This window comes from Crocodylus siamensis, chromosome 10 (genome assembly GCF_052110815.1).
Source record: "Crocodylus siamensis isolate JL-2025a chromosome 10, ASM5211081v1, whole genome shotgun sequence".
In the NCBI taxonomy this organism is placed as follows: domain Eukaryota; kingdom Metazoa; phylum Chordata; order Crocodylia; family Crocodylidae; genus Crocodylus; species Crocodylus siamensis.
The window spans coordinates 57,209,012-57,228,929 of record NC_143404.1 but is presented as its reverse complement, the minus strand read 5'-3'; the positions used below and the strand labels follow the sequence as shown (position 1 = coordinate 57,228,929).

At 46.4% G+C, this 19,918-nt stretch overlaps 2 protein-coding genes across 2 annotated transcripts; both read left to right on the top strand.

The window, feature by feature from the left end:
• The first annotated feature begins 1,805 nt into the window (after positions 1-1,805).
• On the top strand, positions 1,806-10,593 carry CCN5 (cellular communication network factor 5). Its single transcript, XM_090020618.1, has 5 exons — positions 1,806-2,002; positions 3,530-3,746; positions 7,020-7,271; positions 9,354-9,556; positions 10,236-10,593. Exons 1-5 carry the CDS (start codon positions 1,943-1,945, stop codon positions 10,257-10,259), a joined length of 756 nt encoding a protein of 251 aa, XP_089876744.1. The 5' UTR covers positions 1,806-1,942; the 3' UTR covers positions 10,260-10,593.
• A 5,833-nt stretch (positions 10,594-16,426) lies between these two features.
• On the top strand, positions 16,427-19,918 carry LOC149856632 (P2Y purinoceptor 1-like). Its single transcript, XM_090020670.1, has one exon. The coding sequence runs from the start codon at positions 16,808-16,810 to the stop codon at positions 17,876-17,878; it is 1,071 nt and encodes a 356-aa protein (XP_089876796.1). The 5' UTR covers positions 16,427-16,807; the 3' UTR covers positions 17,879-19,918.

Here is a 19,918-nt window from a genome sequence, read left to right as displayed (position 1 = left end):
TAAGAATCATGTCTTAGAGTGGTAATTGCTTTGAGAAGGAGTTTGAATTGCATGGAAAATCTTTTCCATGAGGTATGAAGACATTCAGCTTTTCCTAGGGGAAGGGAATTCCTGTTCCTCTCTGTGCTATTACCTTTAACACCAGCCTTTGGAAGGTGATGTTAGATTTTCAGACAGGCCAAGCTCTTATTCATGCATCACTTACAATCAGTGCTGTGCTGAGCCATAAGGGAGCCGGGCAATGTTGAGATGCAGAATTCAGATGGTCACTGAAAATGTCCAAGTGTGTTTCCGTGGTGCAAAGTTTCTAGTCTTGCAGCTGTACGGTTTCAAAACTACATGCTTAGGGCATTTGCTTGGTGCTTCTCTCCTCAGATGTCTATAAATGCAGGAGATAACATGAACTGCTACAGGAAGAAAAGAGCTTTGGTGCAGTGCTCCATAAATTGACTAAAACTCGTAGCACAGCAAGAAGCATTATAATGTTACTGGCTCAGGAATACCTGATTACTTGTCATCCTAGTACCTGATTACCCCTTCCCCCCACTAAATTGCTTTCTTTTGTAAAAAAAAAAAAGTTTCTGGTCCCTGTGGTTGTGAATAAAAAAGCTTGAGAACGTAACCACCCAAAAGTCTTAAACGTCAGAAGAACAAATTTCTGCTTTGAACCTTGATTTTTAACACAATCTCATAATGTTTCAGTCTTGACACATGATTTTCTAATATTTGGGACTGGCATTAAGGCCCCAGGGATGAGATTTTAAGCCTTAAATGCTACTTCCACCTACCATATCCCCGTGTATGTAATAAAAACTGCACACTTGAAAAAGTTTATCACAGCAATTCTCAACCTCTTTAGATTCAAGGCACCCCTTGTTTGATCCCAGGCATCCCTTGGAAAATCCCAGCCCTGAGCTTTCATTTGTTTCTTGACTATGGAAAAATAATAAAGGAATTTTTTTGCTGAAAACAACCTAGAAAGACCACAGCAGGTCAGCACGTTTTGGACACTATGGATTCATATTTGAAACTCTGGGTTTATCTTTTGAATTGTGAGTAGGTGTTTGCACACCTAACAGTTGTGTAGCAGCCTGCAGCACCCTTGTGGAAGCACAGGTAGTCTAGGGTGCTGCAGTACACTTGTTGAGAATCCCTGCTCTGTCTCCACAACGGCTGGTCCAGGCAACAGCATCATGAACCACCATACAAATCTCCATAGAGAGTGAGGCCTGGGATCCTGATCTTTACTTAACACATCGTACAGCTTGGCTGTCCACACAGCATCTGATGAAGTGAGCTTGGGCTCATGAAAGCTTATGCTACACACCTCTGATTTAGTCTATAAAGTGCAAATCCACCCCGCCTCCTGCTTGACTTCAGACTAACACAGCTAACTACCCCTATCCGCACATCAGTCACTCCATTCTCAAAGCTTACAGAGGTGAATTGCCATAGGGATCACTGAATCCTAGGGGCTAGCTATCCAAAACCGTGGGGAGAAATAGTTCTGTAGACAAACGGATTCTCTTCCCATTGATTTTTTTTTTTGAGGCATCAGATGAGGCTTTCAGCTGCCATTCACAGCTGGAGCTCCTCTTCGCTGCACACACACTCCTGCCTTTCCGAGTCTGCATTCCTCTCTCCCCAGTTCCCTCTCCTGCTCCTGCAGTCCCCAAGGGAGAGCCTCCCTCCTCTCTGTTTTCTCAATGGGCTGCACATTCTCACCTTGAGGTGAGTAGAAATGTCAGCTGGAATGTGGGTTTGGAAAAAAAAATCTTGAGGCTTGTCCAAACCTACTCATGTTTATATTGGAGCCTGCCAGTGACATCAGAGCAGGGAAGAGTATAAACACCAGCAGGACCTTCCTCAGAGACTGTGAAAACGGCAAGCACTCCAAAGAGACAGGGGAGTGATGTGCTGAAGTGTCAAGGAGAAGAGCAGCATGAGAATCCACCTGGAGACACAGCTTCTCCTGTTCTCCCTGTTTTGCATCTTCTCCAAGGTAAGGGGGAAGGGGAGCAGGGGGAGCTTGATCTTAGTCGAGGAAGCTTTTGGGCTCTTCCTTGGAAAGCAACTTAGAACCAAGTCAAACCAGCTTTGTAACTGCAGCTGTTCAAAGACCTAGCCATGGTTAGTAACGTGCAAGTGGTAGGAGGTGTGTAGCCATGTGTACGTAGCCTCATGGAGGCAGAGTTACTAATTACAGAGGCATTTTGAATTGAACATCAGTGATTTAGAATTTAGGGGCCAAATGGTGTAATTCCAGTGAGGACAAAGGGATCATACCTGCTTGCTTGCCCCCGTCACTACTGCAGGTGGCCAGGGCTCTGGCATGCATGCTTGTATCAGCTATTGTAGTATAGTTTACAGAGCTATTTCTACAGATTCAGTGCTCTGTACTGAAGCTGCTAGGGACAGAGAGCCAAGTTATCAACACAGTCTTTCAGGAATATTTGGTTTTCACTTCAGCAATGCAAGGAAGCACATGTAAAGCTGATGCCTCCTACAGGATTTTATTTGCTCTAAATATTTTTTCTCTTGGACACATGAAACAATTCCATTTGCAAAGGGCAGGACAGTTTAAAACGTCTTAGTTTTTCACACAAATTTCTTGACTCGCTCCTTGAATTTCACAAGTTGGACACACCACAAGCAATGCAATCATCGCAATTTCATGCCTGCTTGAATCTTACTCGCATACTTGAGGCTTGTAATTGTTTGGACAAACTGTCTTCAAAGGATCAGAGGAAAATAGGATTACTGAAAACAGATCAGATCAACTGCCCAGCTAATCTTTCCCCAACAGTGGCCTGTAATAGATACTTCCTTAGGAGGGGAAAATCCTTTAAAAAATACACCTGGCCAAATGTGCAAGGCTGTACATGGAGAACAATTTCTTTCTGAAATTTCTACAAGCTCTCGGCTTATTTCCGAAAGAAGTATGATTGAGGGCCCTTGTAAATTCATCCTAGCTAGTGCAACTGCTGACTGTATTCTTGCTGTAACTGTTCTTATTCCTTGCTGTAACCCTCAGTAAGTTTTTTTTTCTTGTCTTAATAATGCAATTCAATGCTAAAAGCATACAACCCAGGGGTTGCACTAGCCACTGTTGATATATTTTTGTCTCCAGAGTCTGCAACTGAAACTTCTACAGAGACAAACCCCCCTTATGTCAGGTGCACTGCTGCAGAGGAAGGTATTTAGCAGAATTCAGATTTGCTGGCATCTGACGTGGCTGTGCCATGAACACTTCTGCTGTGGCTTTGAACATGCAACTTTTGGGCTGTCAACTGTGACATGGCCTGGGGAGGGGAATCTCTATACAAATAGTGTTTTTTCAGATCTCCCTCCCAACCTCTCAGTGCATATAAAGTCTCCTAACAGCAGGGGGGTGGGGCTGGGCACAGTGGGCCTTATTCACCTGAAACTCCTCCTGCCCAACCAAGGTGGAGTTCCCTGGAAATGTTTTACCGCTGTCACAGTATCAAGGTGAAAGCCTTGGTAAACACTGATGGTTTTGCCTCTGCAGGTCGGTGCTCAGCTCTGCCGGAGACCATGCTTCTGCCCCTGGACCCCACCTCATTGTCCTCCTGGGTCCCCTCTGGTTCTGGATGGCTGTGGCTGTTGCAGAATATGTGCCCGGCGGCTGGGAGAGGCCTGTGACCTCGTTCACGTGTGTGATCAGAGCCAAGGCCTCGTCTGTGATTACAGTGCTGCCCACATAGGGAGAGGAGGAACCTGCAACTGTGAGCATGCTCACCCTCCCATTTGCATGAAGGCCTGGCTGGCAGGGCAGTGGTACCCCCCCATCCCAGTTCCAGCCCACTGCCATCCCTGTTCAGCTAAGCCCGTACTGCAGTCGGTTGGAGCTGCAGCCAGATCTGGCTCCAGGTGGCCTGAACTGTTTCTGGGGGAGTGGCAAGGGGTTTGAAAGCAGCTTATTAAACGTGATTCATGCTGCTTGGTGTCTTATCTGTACGGCACCTCCAACTGGGTTTGAAGACACCTGCTGGCCTCTTTCAAGCTAGTCAGAGTTCTGAGGGAAACATCTGCAGAGCCTGCAAAGGGAGCACTGCTCCAAGGTGAATATGGGATGTCTGAGGAGTTGCTCCTTAAGGCTAGGTGACAGTCAAAAAGCCTGAGGCTAAATCAATTCGGTCTTTGTAGGTTAATCTAAACTGCACAGATTAAATTGAAAAAGTGAACAGACATTTACCTTTGATTCAGGAAATGCAGCCACATGCCTGCAGTGGCTCAGGCCAGAAGCCAGGCGGGTGTGGGGGTGCTAGAGTATGGCTCTCTAGATGCATGTTTACTGCCTCCTTCCTGATACTCTGGAGGGCTCTGGGATTTGCAGTCCAAAATCACAGCAGCAGGACCCTGCAAGGTTGCGCATCGCTTCTGCTTCTAGGTGCCACTGGGATTTGTAGTCCACAATTGCAGCCAGCAGTAAGTTTGAGCAGGGGAAGGGCCCTCCCTGATCCCAGCCCCCTAGCAACTGCACTAGCTAGGATGAAGCCCCCTCCCTGATCCCAGCCCCCAGCCAGGGTTTGTCAGGGAGGGGAGTGGGGTGGGGTGGGCAACCCCCACTTCAGGCTGGGCTTGCCCCCACCCTTGTCAGCCAGCCCTCACTGGTCCAGCTAGGGAGTGTGGGGGAGGGGAGGGGAGCAGCCCTGCTCTCTGGAGCAAATGGCACAGCCCAGCCCAGGCCTGAAAAGCATGCTGGGGGACTGTGATTTAACTTGAACCAGGAAGAAGTCTGGGACAGACATTTCATAAACTGGTTTGACTCAAATCAGTGAAGTCTGATACTATATTCAGCCAGGTTTATCTTAAACCAGTTTCAGCCATTTTGAAACTGGTTTCTGTGCTCTGAGCTTTCATTCGGTTACAGTTTTAAACCAGTTTTTGATCACTTAGGCTGGTTTATTTGTAACTTCTGTCCCTAGCCTAGGTGCCCATAAGCGCTGCCCCACTATTAGCATGCTGGGACTGCTAGAGCATCCAGTGTTCTTGCTGTGTCTGGAAGGCTACTTCACATACAAGCAGTAGTGCTCAACAATGAGAAGGATTCAGAGTCCAGGCAAAGCCTCCATGTATTAGGAGGAACTGTGGGATCATGATGGAACATTTTTTGACCTGGAAATGTGTTGTTTCACTGTCAACCCTTGCTCTGGAGCAGGGGCTCTGACCCCCACACAGAGAACAGGCTCAGCATGTGTGCTGGGTTTTACGTCACACCAGCATCTTCTAGTCTCTCATGTTAGCTGGCAGGAATGCAAATAAACTCAACAAACAGGCCCTGATTTCCTGTCCTTCCAGGGACCTCAGGTCAGCCAACAGGGAGGTGAGCTAAACAAACATCACTCCCTATCTCAGGGGCAAGTGCTAACCGGGGAATGAAGTTCATCCTCCAGACAGCTTTTGAGAAATGGCTGCATGGGGATGGTGTCTGCTAGTCTTAGGTATTTCTGGCACATGGAGCATTGTAATATTTGAGTTCCTATATCACTGGGTTCCACATGATGCTATTGTGAGAATGGGCTGTCCTATTGGCAGCACAAAGGACATCTGGAAAGTGGAGAGCTCATGGGTTTCTCACAAACTGATGCATGTCTCCTCTGGGAAGAAACGAGGGAAATGGGAGGAGATTGGGCAAGGGAACCAGACCTCTCCAGAGGAGAAACAACAGACCTGTGCTGAGAAGCTCTTCACATTCATTCACACGGCCATGCAAACACATCAGTCAGTGTTTCTGCAGCTGAATACTCCTCAGACCAGTTCAGTTAGGTCCCTCTTTGGCCATCTCAAACCCAAACACAGCTCCTTACACTCCCCCAGGGAACCTTCTTAGCAAGGATAGAAGGCCAGCAGCAGGCTTTGAGAATAGGCTTTCGTCCAATGTATACTTCCATTTTGTGTTGTCTGGAGAGTCCAGCACAGAGCATGGCCCATGTGGCCACTACTTCCAAAGCACTTTATATCCAGAGGAAGTTAGTACTACCAGTTCAGTTTTCACCAAGAGGGAACCCTGAGGGATTCCCATACTCCATGCAAGACAGGCAATGCAGCAGATTGAGAGCCTTCCCTTCAGTGTCAAACAGCTCCCACCCAAAAGAATTACAGTGAAGCACCTGTTGGATTGCTCCTTTGGAGAATTTCCTAGAAGAGCTGCTGTTTGAACCTTGTATAGCAAACACACGATGATAACCCAATGGCTATGAAGATCCTGGTTCTAGTCTCAGCTTGTGTAATGAATAGGATGCCCAGGGAACCAGTTCCACCATTTACGCAGGATTCAATTGATTTTTGCCCCACGTGCCAGCCTGTTACAGCAGGGCAGATGACAATACTGAGGAGAGCAAATTTTTAGATTTCCTGCAGACAGTGCTGCATACATAATATTGTTGGCATTTTTTAATTCATTATTTAGTGCTGATCCAATGTTTCAGTGAAAAATATTCTCTGATGCAGTCTGACATTTCTTAGGATAAGTCACAAAACGTTGCTTTGTGAAAATGGTCTCTTCCCATCAATCAATCAGCAAAGATTTAGTTGAAAATAAATCATTGCACTATTTGGCTTGCTCTGTTCTTAATATTTAACATTTGGATGTGGTGCAGCTGGCATGCCCAGTGCTTTGCAGAGGGAATTATCTACCTGTGTTTATGTAGGCAGTTACCCTGGTCACTCAAGACCACCAGAGTGAGGATAAAGAGACAGAGTCTGTACCATGAGGAACTTGCTGCCTAGGAACAACAGCCAATAGCCTGGCTGATCTGAGCACTTACCTCCTTCACCTGGCCACAGCTGGCTTGGTCCAAAGCCCTTTGAAGTCAAAGGAAAGAGTCTCTGATTTTAGCAGGTGTTGCATCAACCCTTAACTTGAAACGGGCAAATGACAGATTCTCTTTTCTAATTATAACACAGTTCCTCTCCTCATGGTCCCCAAACCCTTCAATGCAAGTATTTGAATGGTCACTTTGTTACTAAGGGGTTACTGTGTGTGCTGGTTACAGTTGAGGAGGGAGACGACAGCTGTGAGGTGAATGGGAGGGTCTATCGAGATGGGGAGGTGTTCCAGCCCAATTGCAAACTCCAGTGTCGCTGCACCGATGGAAGTTTCACCTGCATCCCTCTCTGCAATGAGGATGTCCGTCTGCCCACTCCCGACTGTCCCTATCCCAGGCGTGTGGAAGTCCCAGGGAAGTGCTGTCAGGAGTGGATTTGTGAGACATACGACAGATACCTCCTTCAAGATGCAATGGCAGGTAAACCCCAAAGCGTTCTCATCTAACATATGTGCAAATAAAGTGAGTGCATGCATATATGCATATCTAGGTGAAGGAAAAACCCTAGAAGATGCAGTCACTGCTGAAAAGGTTCAACCAAATGGAAATGGGACAAGTCATGTTTGTCCAATTAGTTTCCATGTATTATGTAACTCGCAACAGGAATTCAATGAGCAATGAAGCAGCAGTGCTGAGAAATGCCTTAAAGTCCTCTAGGCAGACAAGGTTCTTTGGGTAAATCTGGTATCTTTTATTAGACCAAGTCATATAGGTGGAAAAATTCTTCCTAGCAAGCTTTCGGGTACAAATACCCTTTGTCAGGCTGAGGAAGCATCTGCAGTTGGTCTGTGTTCTTCCTGGATAGTACAGTACGTGAGAGCCAGTCAGTGAAAATGTATATTGAAATAGTCAGTGGGTGAGGCACAGGTAATGGGTAGAGGGAGAAGGGGAGTGAGTATAGCTGGTAAATATAGAGAGGTTATTTGGGGAGTTGGATGTTAGGCAAGTTATAATGTGTCGTAAATCCAATGTTTATATTTAGTCCCTGATTTTTTGTACCTAGTAGGTTGATGAAGTGAAGTTCATAGGCTCGACTGTGAGAGGTGTTTTGTAAATTTCCTTTGAGGATTAGAACTGAGAGATTGGAGAGAGAGTGGTTTTCCTGTGAGAAATGTGCTCCCACAGGTAATTGGGTATTCTTGTCTTTGATAGATTTTTGGTGTGCATTCATTCTGGTGCACAGTTGTTGTTTGGTTTCTCCTACATATTTGCCATCAGGGCATTTGGTACTGGATGAAAGATATAACATTTCTGGAGGTGCAGCTGTAAGATCCAGGAATGTTAATGGTTCTGTTGTGGGGTTTAATAATTGTGGTGGTGGTAGAGATGTGTTGACAGGTTTTACATTTCTTGTCATGGCATGATCTGGATCCATTTGCTGTGTTATGGGCCATAGGAAGCTTGCTTCTGGTGATGAGGTTGGCAAGGTTCAGTGCTTGTTTCAAGGCTAGGATGGGTGGTTCTGGAAAGATTTCTTTAAGAACTGGGTCTTCTTCTATTATGGGTTGCAGTTGTTTGAGAATTTTCCATATAGGTTCCAAGAGGGGTGATATGTCATAACCAGTGGTGTGCGATTCCTGGGGTTTTCCTTCTGTGCTGCAGTACATATATATTTGTTATATATTTCATCCAGTGCACCAAATGCCCTGATGGAAAATACGTAGGAGAAATCAAATAGCTGCATACCAGAATGAACACACACCAAAAATCTATCAAGAATACCCAATTACCTTTGGGGTCACATTTCTTACAAGAAAACTACTCTCTCTCCAATCTCTCAGTTCTAATCCTCAAAAGGAATTTACAAAACACTTTTCACAGACAAGCCTGTGAACTTCACTTCATCAGCCTACTGGATACAAAAAAATCAGGGTCTAAATATAGACATTAGATTTATGACACATTATAACCGCCTAACATCCAACTCCCTAGGTAACCTCTCTACTATATTTACCAGCTATATTCATTTCCCTCTGCCCCTCTCCCCCTACCTGTCTCACCCATTGACTACCTTAATTTACATTTTCACTGACTTGCTTTCTCACATGCATACTGGCTTCTGGCTTCTTTACTATTCCATCAAGGAAAAGCAGACCAACTGCAGATGCTTCCTCAGCCTGACGAAGGGTATTTGTACCTGAAAGCTTGCAAAGAAGAATTTTTCCAACTATTTGAGTCTAATAAAAGATATTGGATTTACCCAAAGAACCTTGTTTGCCTATGTCCTTCAACTAACATGACTACTAACCCATACCCCTTGAAGTCTTCTAAGGGTGAGAAGACAGGTCAGTCTCCATGGCCTGTTCATACATCCACTTCTGGCTATGAATGTCCACAGGACTCAGCTCACTTCGCCCAGGTTGCAGGCATCTCTCATCAACCTTCCAATGGCAATGACCTCAATTTACCCCGAGTGCTTAGCTGGATTCATACCTTGGACCCACAGCCATGTACATTTGTGCATAGCTTAACAGTTGCTTTCCTTGTGTATTGCTTTTCTAGGTCATATGATGCCTGGAATAGCATCAGCAAATTTCCCTAGCCACTGTGAAGAATGGAGCACAGAGTGGAGTGCCTGCTCTGCCACCTGTGGCATGGGATTTGCGACACGAGTGTCAAACCAGAATCGATACTGCAGACTTGAGACACAGAGACGTTTGTGCATGCTCAGACCCTGCCAGGGTTTCCCAGGGACAGCCAGCATGGTAAGCAATGAGCAAGTCAAGGGCCTCTGGTGAGTCTGTAACTGGCAGCAGACTTTATTGGAAAAGGAGGTTTTATGTGACACACTGACAGAAGAACCAGCAGAATCCTGTAGTTGCCTGAATTCATCGGTCACCCACTCCCCACACACCAGGCTTAGGCTTTCAATGAGGCTGTCACCTTTTTGAAGGCCAAAGTGCACCTGCAGTTGCAAATCTGAGTTTTGGCACCTGCAAATTGCTGAATCCAGCCTCATTTTCTGTGGGTGCAAGTTTTGCCTACAAGACAGGCAGGTCACAGCCTAGAGGACACAAAGTTTTAGCCATCCTTGAATTAACAGGCATGGGGAAGGAAAGGGAAGCCTGGCTCTACACTTAATTAATTAGTCTACAGGAGCCTCACAGACATCACTTGCCACCGAATAAAATAGTAGGCAGAATTCAAGGATGCTTGCCTGACAATTAAACCCAGTTAATCTGTGAAGTCCTGAGGATACCAAAACACTAGCAGTAATGTCCGGTCAGATCTCGCTACACAAGTCATTCTCCCGTAAACCTGAGCATCACGTCACCATGAGGTACTCGAGAGTTACAATTCCAAGGGGCAGCGTCCTCATTCTTGGGTTGCTGTATGGTGTCAATAGATAACAGAAAGTTCACCCTGCCTGCTCTGTCTTTCCAGAGGGGAAGAGGAAGTCGTTTGTAGCCCCATCTGCTCCATTCAGGTTTTGGTATCGAGGCTCCATCCCAGCAGCCAGTCTGACACAAGCCCATATCGCTATGGTTTCAGTACAGCTGGCTGGCATATCACCTAGGAAACTAGAGAAGAACTGACTGACTTCAGCTGCAAGGGGGGATGAAGAATCGTGAACAAGATCCCTGTTGTGCCCAGAGTCTGCTCCCTTCCTTGTTCCCGCTCCAGTTTCCCTAGGCAATGTTACTAGGGGAGAACCAGCCCCGGGTATTGTATGCTATACAGTGGCGACATGCTTATGACCAGCTTGTGCCCCACTATTGTAACACGGCCCTTGGAAACAACACTTTGTGACTGCTGTGACTGGGCGAATTGTTCATCATCCCTTTGGTGGGAGAGTAATCATAATGGCCTGGCAGCCAGGGGGCTGCTGTTTCTCAAAATAGGTTGGTAATACTATGCGGTTGTGCAGGTTTTGGGGGAGCCCTGGGTGAGAGGAGCCTCATGGAGGTGACGGTTCCACAGCTGAGCTATTGCCGTGATAAATGAGGCAAAAAGTACACAGGAGCATGAATTCAACACCCTGGGCTAGATCCATTGTCCTTTGAAGGCACTGAGAAGATTCCAGTTGATTTCAGTGGGTTTGGGATCACAGGCCACAAGTGCTGTAGGGTACAGCCTCTGGACATGGATTATTTAAGGTTAGCAAGTCTCCGGCTCCCCTTCTGGGCTAGTGCAGCAGAGAAGAGCAAACCTGGCAATAGCCTGGGCCCTGAGCTAGCCATCGGCCCTTTGCCTTAGCAGCTGTGAAAATGACTGTTCGAGCCATGAACCTGTTTTCCTTAAGCATGGATGTCTGGCAAGAGCAGGGGATCAACACCGAACCTTTGCATGGGGCCCCAAAGGATAAATCCTGTCCCTGATCTCCTCTGTCTGTATCAGGTTCCCATACAGACTGCCCAGCTATTGCTACAGGCCATGACGATATCTAGCTTGGATTATGCCAGCCATGAGCCCTGCAGTTTGGCAGCTGGTTCCAAGCTCTGCAGCAGTCTCCACCATAGCACTGATGCTTCAGGCCTTTGTGACTGGTACAGCAGGATGTCTCTCTCCATCTTGGGATGAGCCTCTCTGCTGGGTGGTGGTGCATATACCACTACCTGCCCTTCATGCAAGCGTGCACATGCCAACTTTCCACAGAGCTTTGGCTTCTCACTGCTCTGAGATAGGTGTAGGAGGAAGCCCCAGCATCAAGAGCAGGAGAGTTGGATGAAAGCAATCATTACCATTGGGCAGAGTCTGGGTCACAGTGTGGTAAACTGGCACAGTCTCCCACAAATGTGTGAGAACTCTTATGCTAAAGCATTAAATGACAAAAGAAAACAAAAAATAAGTTTGGCCATCCAGATCCTCCCTCCAAATGCCACCTGCAAAAAGGGGAATGTTCCTTTCCAAGATATGGGGATGATTTCGTGGTATGTTTTTTATTGGCCAGACATTTAAAGGCCCAATAAAGCTCAGCCCAAATTCCTGAGATACGTACCCAACAGAAATTGTGTGCATATAAGTATGGGCTGCATCAGAAAATCTAGGCCTGGTATTAATGTTCCTTCTTTCACCTTCACATATGCAGCTGTGTTTTGCTTTAATCTGATAGCTAACACCAAGACACTGGGCATGTCTACACAGCCAACTGTGCCATTGTCACTGGGAGCAGTTGAGTACCTGCTTTAGGTAAAACAAGTACTAAAAGACTGTGCAGTAACCCCCATTACTGTGCAGTCCTGGTGGTGCATGGGTCGTTTCTGACCCTACTCCTCAGTAGCACTGGCATCACAGTTCATGCCCACTGATGCTACGTCACCATAGCCCGTCGCTACAGTGACATAGTGTCTTGTGTAGACGTGCCCACTGACTGTCCACAGCTTTAGAACAAACACTGTAGGGAAAAAATCTGCACTGACTCTCAAGGAAAAGACTAGCTGGAATAGACTTAATGCCATCGGTTTTCTCACATTTGACTTGTCTGGGACTGGTTCACAGGCAATGAATTCTTCTATATTTAGATGCTGCCACAAATAAGCACATGTGCAAATTATTCCTACATAGGGAATCTCCTTCTGGCAGTTCTAATTCACCACCCTTTCTCTGAACGCGGCTTCCTCCAAAATTAACAAAAAAGCTCCTTTTCAACATAAAGCATTGTCTCAACTTCACCTAACTCCTTCTGCAACCAGTAGCTTGGCAAATCCTTCAGGCAGAAAAACAAGGAACTTGCACACAGGAGACAACACTGCTATCAAAGCACGAAAACCTAAAGTCTGAGGCCAGACAGGCAGCAAAACATCAAAAAGCTGCATGGATTGAAGGGGTTGGTGTCCAACACACATGGGCAGCTCAGGAAGGATTTTGCAGTTCTGGTTTTATTTACTCACAGTGACAAGCCTTTAGGGTTATTCAAAAATGAAGTTAAATTGCCCTCTAATGGCCTCTATTTAAATTTACAATGGCAATGCATGTCTTCATCCCACAAATGGAGGTGAACTACAGCTAGAATGGAGCAATGTTTTAAAGTATGAGCTGGGCAATATCTGGCAAATTTAGATTTGTATTAATGAATTTAAAAATAAAAAAAATGTGTTCCTCTAGCTGCTTACTTTGTCTCAGTGCTTCAATTAAAAGGGAGTCAACACAGCTTTGCTCTTACACTGGTTTTACAGTAGTGGAACCTTCACTAAGATCAATGGACTTCACACTTGAATTATACCACAGTATGTGAGAGACTTCATAGTTTCTAGGTTTGCAGGTTTGCCCCTTCCTTAAGTTCCTTATTAGGCTTTAATAGCCTGGCTAAGTTTGCAGTTTAGGCTGCTTAAATGTGAATAAGGAAAAATCAGGACATTTAAAAGTTGATTCAATTTTATCCTAAATGGAGTCAGCGCACCCAGGAGCCCTGCTGTAAGGCTGCAATTTGGAACCTGTCTATTTGTAATACTCATACCACAGGCCCTAAGGCCCACCTGGCTAACTAATAACCTCATGTGGGGCTGAGTAGTACAACTAAATTCTTGGGACAACTGACGAAAAAATAGGACAGGAGTGCAATTTGGAACCTGAGGCCATATCCAGATGAGCACGGATATGTGGTATGTGGCACCGCAGGCCCATCTGTGGTGCCACACACCACACATGCAGGCATTCTCCATGCTGCTACATTGCAGCACGGGGAGTTTCCTTGACCCTGGGAGATCCTAGGGTCAAAAAATCCCATGCCAAAAATAAGTTGATGGTGCACATGGTGGCAGCACACACCACCCAAAACCAGAGCCTGGCCAGCTGGAGCCACACTTGGGCTGCCAGCCAGGCTCCCTGCCGCAAAAGCGCTGTGGTTGCAGCTCCCTGAGGCCCCCAGGACTCCAGGTAAGGCTACTGGGGCCAGCACAATTGCTTGCCCCAGTCTTCCCTGCCCTACCCAGGGTAATCTGCTGCACATGACACAGGAATTCCCTGGAGACAAGTAGCAGCGGCACAAAGTGTGCCGCTGCTACTTGTTCCCAGGAAAACACATGCTCCTACTCACGAGGATGTGGCCTGAGTGTCCTGGAATCGATACCCAGGGTCTGAACGAGGAAGAAGTCTGTATGGTATGACTTATGGGGAAGTCCAGATCCTGCTTAGGAAAATGAAGTGTCTGCAGGGTCTAAGTCGCAGGAACTTCTGAAAGAGTTGGTTTGGATTTTATCTAGGCATGAACTGAGGTTCAAAACCCCTACATTTTCCTGCAAACTGGAAATCATGCTCTTTAGCCAGTTCTGATCTTGCAGGTTAGCACCAAATACATCAGGCTGAGGAGTGCCCAGCAGGGGGAGCTTAATGGATACTGTAGCAAGTACCTGCAACCTGATATTCAGGCTCAGCTCTTACATGGTATATTTACATATGCAGTTAGTGCACACAAACTCTGTAGTTTTTTGCTCTTGGGTGTGCTGTTTCAACATGCACCTGGGAGCAATTAACTCCGGAGCAACCTGCTCCAGAGTTTATTCATATGCAGCATGTGGAGCCTGGTTGGAGCAGCTCTGGATGGCAGGGTTGTCCTTGGGGTTGGCCTGCCAGCCCGGGGCCTGCTCCATCTGAGCTCAGTGTGCTGTAGAGAGGTTGGCTGGGGCATGAGGATGCTCCACGCAGTGTAGGGCTAGCTGGCAGGTAGCCCCAGCACTAAAGCACCCTTGAGCTCCAGTCAGGCAGGTCAGCGTCTACATGTGTACTGCTGCACACAGAAAAACTCCACAGCAGGGCAGTACTTGTATTTACTTGCATTTGTCTGTTTATAAGTACTACCCTGCTGCCTAATAGAGCTGCACATGTAGATGCTGAGACATTTACTGTGGAGCTAGTTAGTCCACCGTGCAGTAAACATCATGTGTAGAGGCACAGATATGAATAAAAATCAGCAGCTTGCAGCTTTTACATGAAAACCTCAGATTCTTACCTTGATTACAAAGGAATCAAAGCACCTGCTACAGTTATTTTTTTGCCGCAAAAACGTCATTTCTTGTTGATTAACTTTGCAGGAGAAATCTGATATTAAATGATTGTAACCAAATGCATCAGAAGGTTTTGTTTTCTCAGCTGCCCTCCCCTTTGGAATACAGCAAAGACTTGCAATTGCACTGCCAGTCTCTCAATATTTGGTGTTTTCTATACAGCCCCATGTCTGGGAAGACAGTTGATCAGGTGAAAAGCTCGCAGTTTCGTTTTTTTTAAGTAACTGCACATAAAAGTTGTTTGGGTTGGAGACCTTTTTCTTGTGATTATTTCTGCACCTAGCACAGTGGGATTCTCCGTGGTTGGGGTTATTTATACATTAAATATAAACAATTGATGTTGACAATGAAGAAGAAAAATTAAAGGTGACTCTTAATGCTCCCAAACCAGAGGGAAAATTTAAAACCCCCCCCATTATTTTAACAATCTTACAATTTTAAAATAATCTTATAATGAGACCCAAATGCTTGGGACTTGTCATGTTGGGAAAGCACTGGCACTGAAATCCTCATTACAGTCCCAGACTTCCAGACACTTTTTTCTATACCTTGAACAGCTGGATAAATGATCTTGAACCTGTACCAGAAAAATTATCAGTCAGATTATGTGTTTGGTTCCAGAAGAAACTATCAAGAAATGATGCCCTGGGATTGCACTTAATTTACTGTTAGCACTAAGCATATCAGTATGAATAAAAGCAATGAGGACAGGGCTAGAGATAAATTCTGAAAAATCCCTTTTCGGTCCTTCCACTGAGCAAAAAAGATCTTTTGTCCGCCTGCATCTTTCTCACAGTTACTAGAATTCTGCTTTCACAGCCCCCAACACCAACACTTTGCAGTGGCAAAAAACAATACGGAAAGTAATACTGAAAACAGCAGATGTTAAATAACACTGGTAACATCCTCACACTCTTCCTGTCAAGAAAGCATAGAAGCTTGGCTAGCCATGTATCTAACGGCAAGACTTTCCCATGCATAATATCATTACTCTTTTAATGAACCAATTCAACTAGCACTCGCCAGAGTTCATATATAAATGTTCATAATTAGCACAACCTTGGCAAGTCTTCTTATGTAGGAGTCCAAGCTTTGCAGATCATATAGATTTAAACAAATTACTAACAGATGTGCCCTAGGGAGCTGCATTTACTTGGATTAGCTAATAAATCCTCTCCATCTCTAAGTACTTTGTTTCTGGGCTACTCAAGAGCTCTTCTCCTTCAGGGATGATGCATCTGATTGTTAGTGTGGCTGGGCTCAATTTTCCATGTTGTCCTTCTATAGACTTTCCTGCAACTGAACCTAAACCACCAGATTTGCTGAGGTCCTGTCTCCCTGCCCTGATAAAGCATAGCTCCTCACACTGCTCCTGTTCCTGCTGCTGCCTTTCTTCTTTCCAGCTTTTCTTTTTTTCCAAAGACATAGCATCTGTACAAAAGATGTTTGATGGAAAGCTTTGGCCTTACCTGCCATAGCACAGTTATTCACTGGCAACAGGGGGTGTTGCCTGCTGACTCCATCTATTTATAAGATCTTATACTGCTGTCCATCACCATAGCATCTGATCACTTTTCTTATAAAATCCCTTACTCTTATAAATCCCTTCCTCTTATAAATCTCCTCCTCTTATAAAGTCTCCCCTGGCCTGGGGAGGAGAGTGTAGGAAGCACCAGGGAGCCCCTTGCTCCCAGGGATTTTAGAAGAAGAGATGCCCCTTCCTCTGACATGCCCTAAGGTAGTGACCAGCCTTGGTGGAGGCTCGGGCGCCTCTTCCTGTCCAGAGTCAGCCCCGGTTTAAGGCGAGGTGTTCTGCGGGGCGCCGGGCGGGAAAGCCGGCTCCGAGCGCAGGGCGCCGCTCCGGTGCAGGCGGAGCCCTCGCTGAGGCGCTGCTTCGCTTCCTGCCACACTCGCGCGGGCGCGACGACAGGCTCAGCCCGACCGCGAGCCCAGACCGCGTCTCCCCCGCTGCGGGGCGAGGCGGCTGCAGGTCGGGGCGGCGCGGCGGCCCCCATGGCGGGGCAGGCGGCGGGGGCCTGGGCGCCGGGCGGCTCCAACGGCAGCGCCGCGCCGTGCCTGGTGGACGCGGGGTTCGCGCAGCGGTTCCTGCCGCCCGTCTACCTGGCCGTCAGCCTGGCCGGGCTGCTGGGCAACGCGCTGGGGCTCCGCAACCTGTGCGCCAAGGCGCGGCGGCGGAGCTGGAGCCCCCTGGGCCTGCTGCTCTGCAACCTGGGGGTGGCCGACCTGCTCTACGTGGTCACCCTGCCCTTCCTGGTGGCCTACTACCTGCAGGGCAGGACCTGGCTCTTCGGCAGAGCGATGTGCCGGCTGACCCGGGGCCTCTTCCACCTCAACCTCTACGCCAGCATCGGCTTCCTGACCTGCATCAGCATCCAGCGCTACCGGGGCATCGTCTACCCGCTGAAGGTGCGGGGCAGGTGCCAGGCCCTGGGCCCGTCCCTTGTCCTCTGTGCCGGGGTCTGGGGCTGGGTCATCCTCCAGGTGTCTCCTGATTTCGCCTTCAGCAAGATGGATCCTAACGGGACACGGTGCCACGATACGACAGGGAAGGAAGACGTGGGCAGGTACCGGCTCTACATCCTGGCCATCACCGTGACGGGGTTTGTCATCCCCTTTCTCATCATCCTCGGCTGCTACTGCCACGTGGTGGTGGTTCTCTGCAGGAATGGGAACATTGACCCCAGCATCAAAAGGAAGTGCATCAAACTGGCGGTCCTTGTGATGGTCCTCTTCTCCGTCTGCTTCCTCCCGTATCACATCTTCAGGAACCTCAACCTCCTGCACCGAACCTGGCAACGCCAGGGCTTCTGCTCCCCGTCTACAAGAAGCATCTATGTTTCCTACCAGGTGACCCGGGGCCTGGCCAGCTTGAATAGTGCCCTGAACCCCCTTCTGTACATAATGACCAGTGAGGACTGTGTGTCGTGGATGAGGTCCCTCAGTCAACGAGCTAGCCAGTCGCTGGGGTCTCTCTTACAGAAGGGAACCCAGCACCAACCAGATGAAAAGAAAGGGAACATCATTTTTAGTGAACAGTCTGAAGAGACTTCTGCTGCACTCTGAATTAGCTGGTTTTAAAAACCTCACCTTTTGTCTGCCTGTTTTCACTTTCTAGAGTGGAAGCTCACTGCAGTATGGACTGACCCCCCACTTTTTTTTTTAATCTAGCTGCACTTGGACTGTGGGGGTTACCACAGTCCATTAACAATACGGGTACCAAGCTTGTTGGTCATCGTCAGAGCTGATGAGCCCAAAATGATATTTACTGTAAAAATACTATCTACTCTCTATGTTTGGGGGTGTGAGAGAGGAAAATATATACACATACAGTATATCTGTGTGTTATACAGTGAGAGTGAGCGAGTGCTGACTGCTCAGCTATGGCTTGTTTCTTAACTGAGGCAGGTAATCCTGCCACAGGGGTAAATCATTGCATCCCACCACTTTGCTTAACCAATGTGGTTCATTCTTCTGATGAGACAGGGCTTTGAACTAGAATTTTCTCCCTCTACCTAGGAAATGGAAATAGCTGTAATACTTATTTACCTAGCAGGGGTCTTGTGAGGACTGACTTGTTTGTCAGCATGCTGGAGAGGAAAATTACACATTATGCTAGTGCCTGATAGAGATGCTAAGTATTTTATGTATTCTTAAGAAATGGTCACTCCTGGGCTATTTGAAGATGGCTAAATGGGTGATTATACAGTGCTTGGCACTGTTAAAGTAGGCTGTCTACCCTGCTAGGCGCTTTCTTTGCAGAAATGTCTTGGGAAATGTGTGTTAGGGTGTCCAAGTCTTTTCTTCAAGATCATGCAGCCAACAACAGCAAGTTTACATTTGAAAGTTTCCAGAAGCTTTCATTTCATTATGACTGTAGCGTTCTGAAAGACGGCCCAAATGCTCCGGTGTCTGATTGCATTGGGGATTGCATTGAGGGTATTTTCAAAATCTTTGGGTATTCAGTTGCAAGCACTCTTGTACACCTAGCTCTTTATTTTCAAAAACAGAGGTGTGCAGTTACAGGCCTAATTTGTGCATGTGTGTAACATTATTGCAGTTGTCATCATAGTGATGATGCATGAAAACAGATGTGCATGTGGTCTTGTGCAAAAGCAGTTCTCCAAGTGACACGTGTGGTCATAACAACTGTGCATAGAAACTGGGACACCCAAAGGCATGAACATTTTTCCCTCCAAAAGTTTGGTCCTAATGGATTTGAAAATGTTCAGAGATAGTTTAAAGACTAGGCATACCCAGTTGCATGCAAAATGAGCTCACAGGTTTATGCCTAATATTTGTTTGAAATCCTAATAACCATGTATTTGCTACACATTTTGCAGCTACAGACATATCTTACAAAATCTGTCCAAATATTTCATACAATAAGGACGTTAAATGTTGAATGCTGAATATGTTATGTATTGCTTGATTTAAAAATGGGGCAAAAGCCAGATTCAAAAGTTTATAAGATTCAAGTTTAGTGTAATGAGAATTTAGGAAAGTCCATCCTAAATTTTCCCCTACAGGTTCAAAAGCTTTGTGTATGTTACAGCTGATGACACCAACTGACCATAAGGAAGTTGTATGAGAATTAAATACCTTGGGAGATGCGGTCTGTCTCATATAGTATTACTGATTTCTTTACTCACCTTAATCGGTCAGTGTGTTTGGAGTCATCTTCAAACAGCTCTTGCCTAAAAGATGGTAATGTTGACTTTTAGGAAGAGATGGCATGAGTTCACTGTGGTGAAAAAACAAACAGGAAATGGACTAACAAGTAGTGAAGGGAATATTGTCATTGTCTCTATACAGTAGATAGATTGTCCCTGCAGGCACCAGCCATATTCAGCATAGTGGGGAAGCACGAGTCAAGCTGGTATTCTTCTTCCTCTCTCCATCTTTTCTTGTTCAAAAAGCTGTAAAGCATTGAATGTTCTAGTTTTGTACAACTGCTTAACTGTAAAAATCTTTTCTATTTGGAAAAACGCTGGATATTTATCTTATTCAGCTGCAGTGATGTACATACGCAAAGGAAACCCTGGCTATTTTTCATATTGAATTAATACATCACACAAAAGAGCCAATAAACACTTAGTGCTTCCA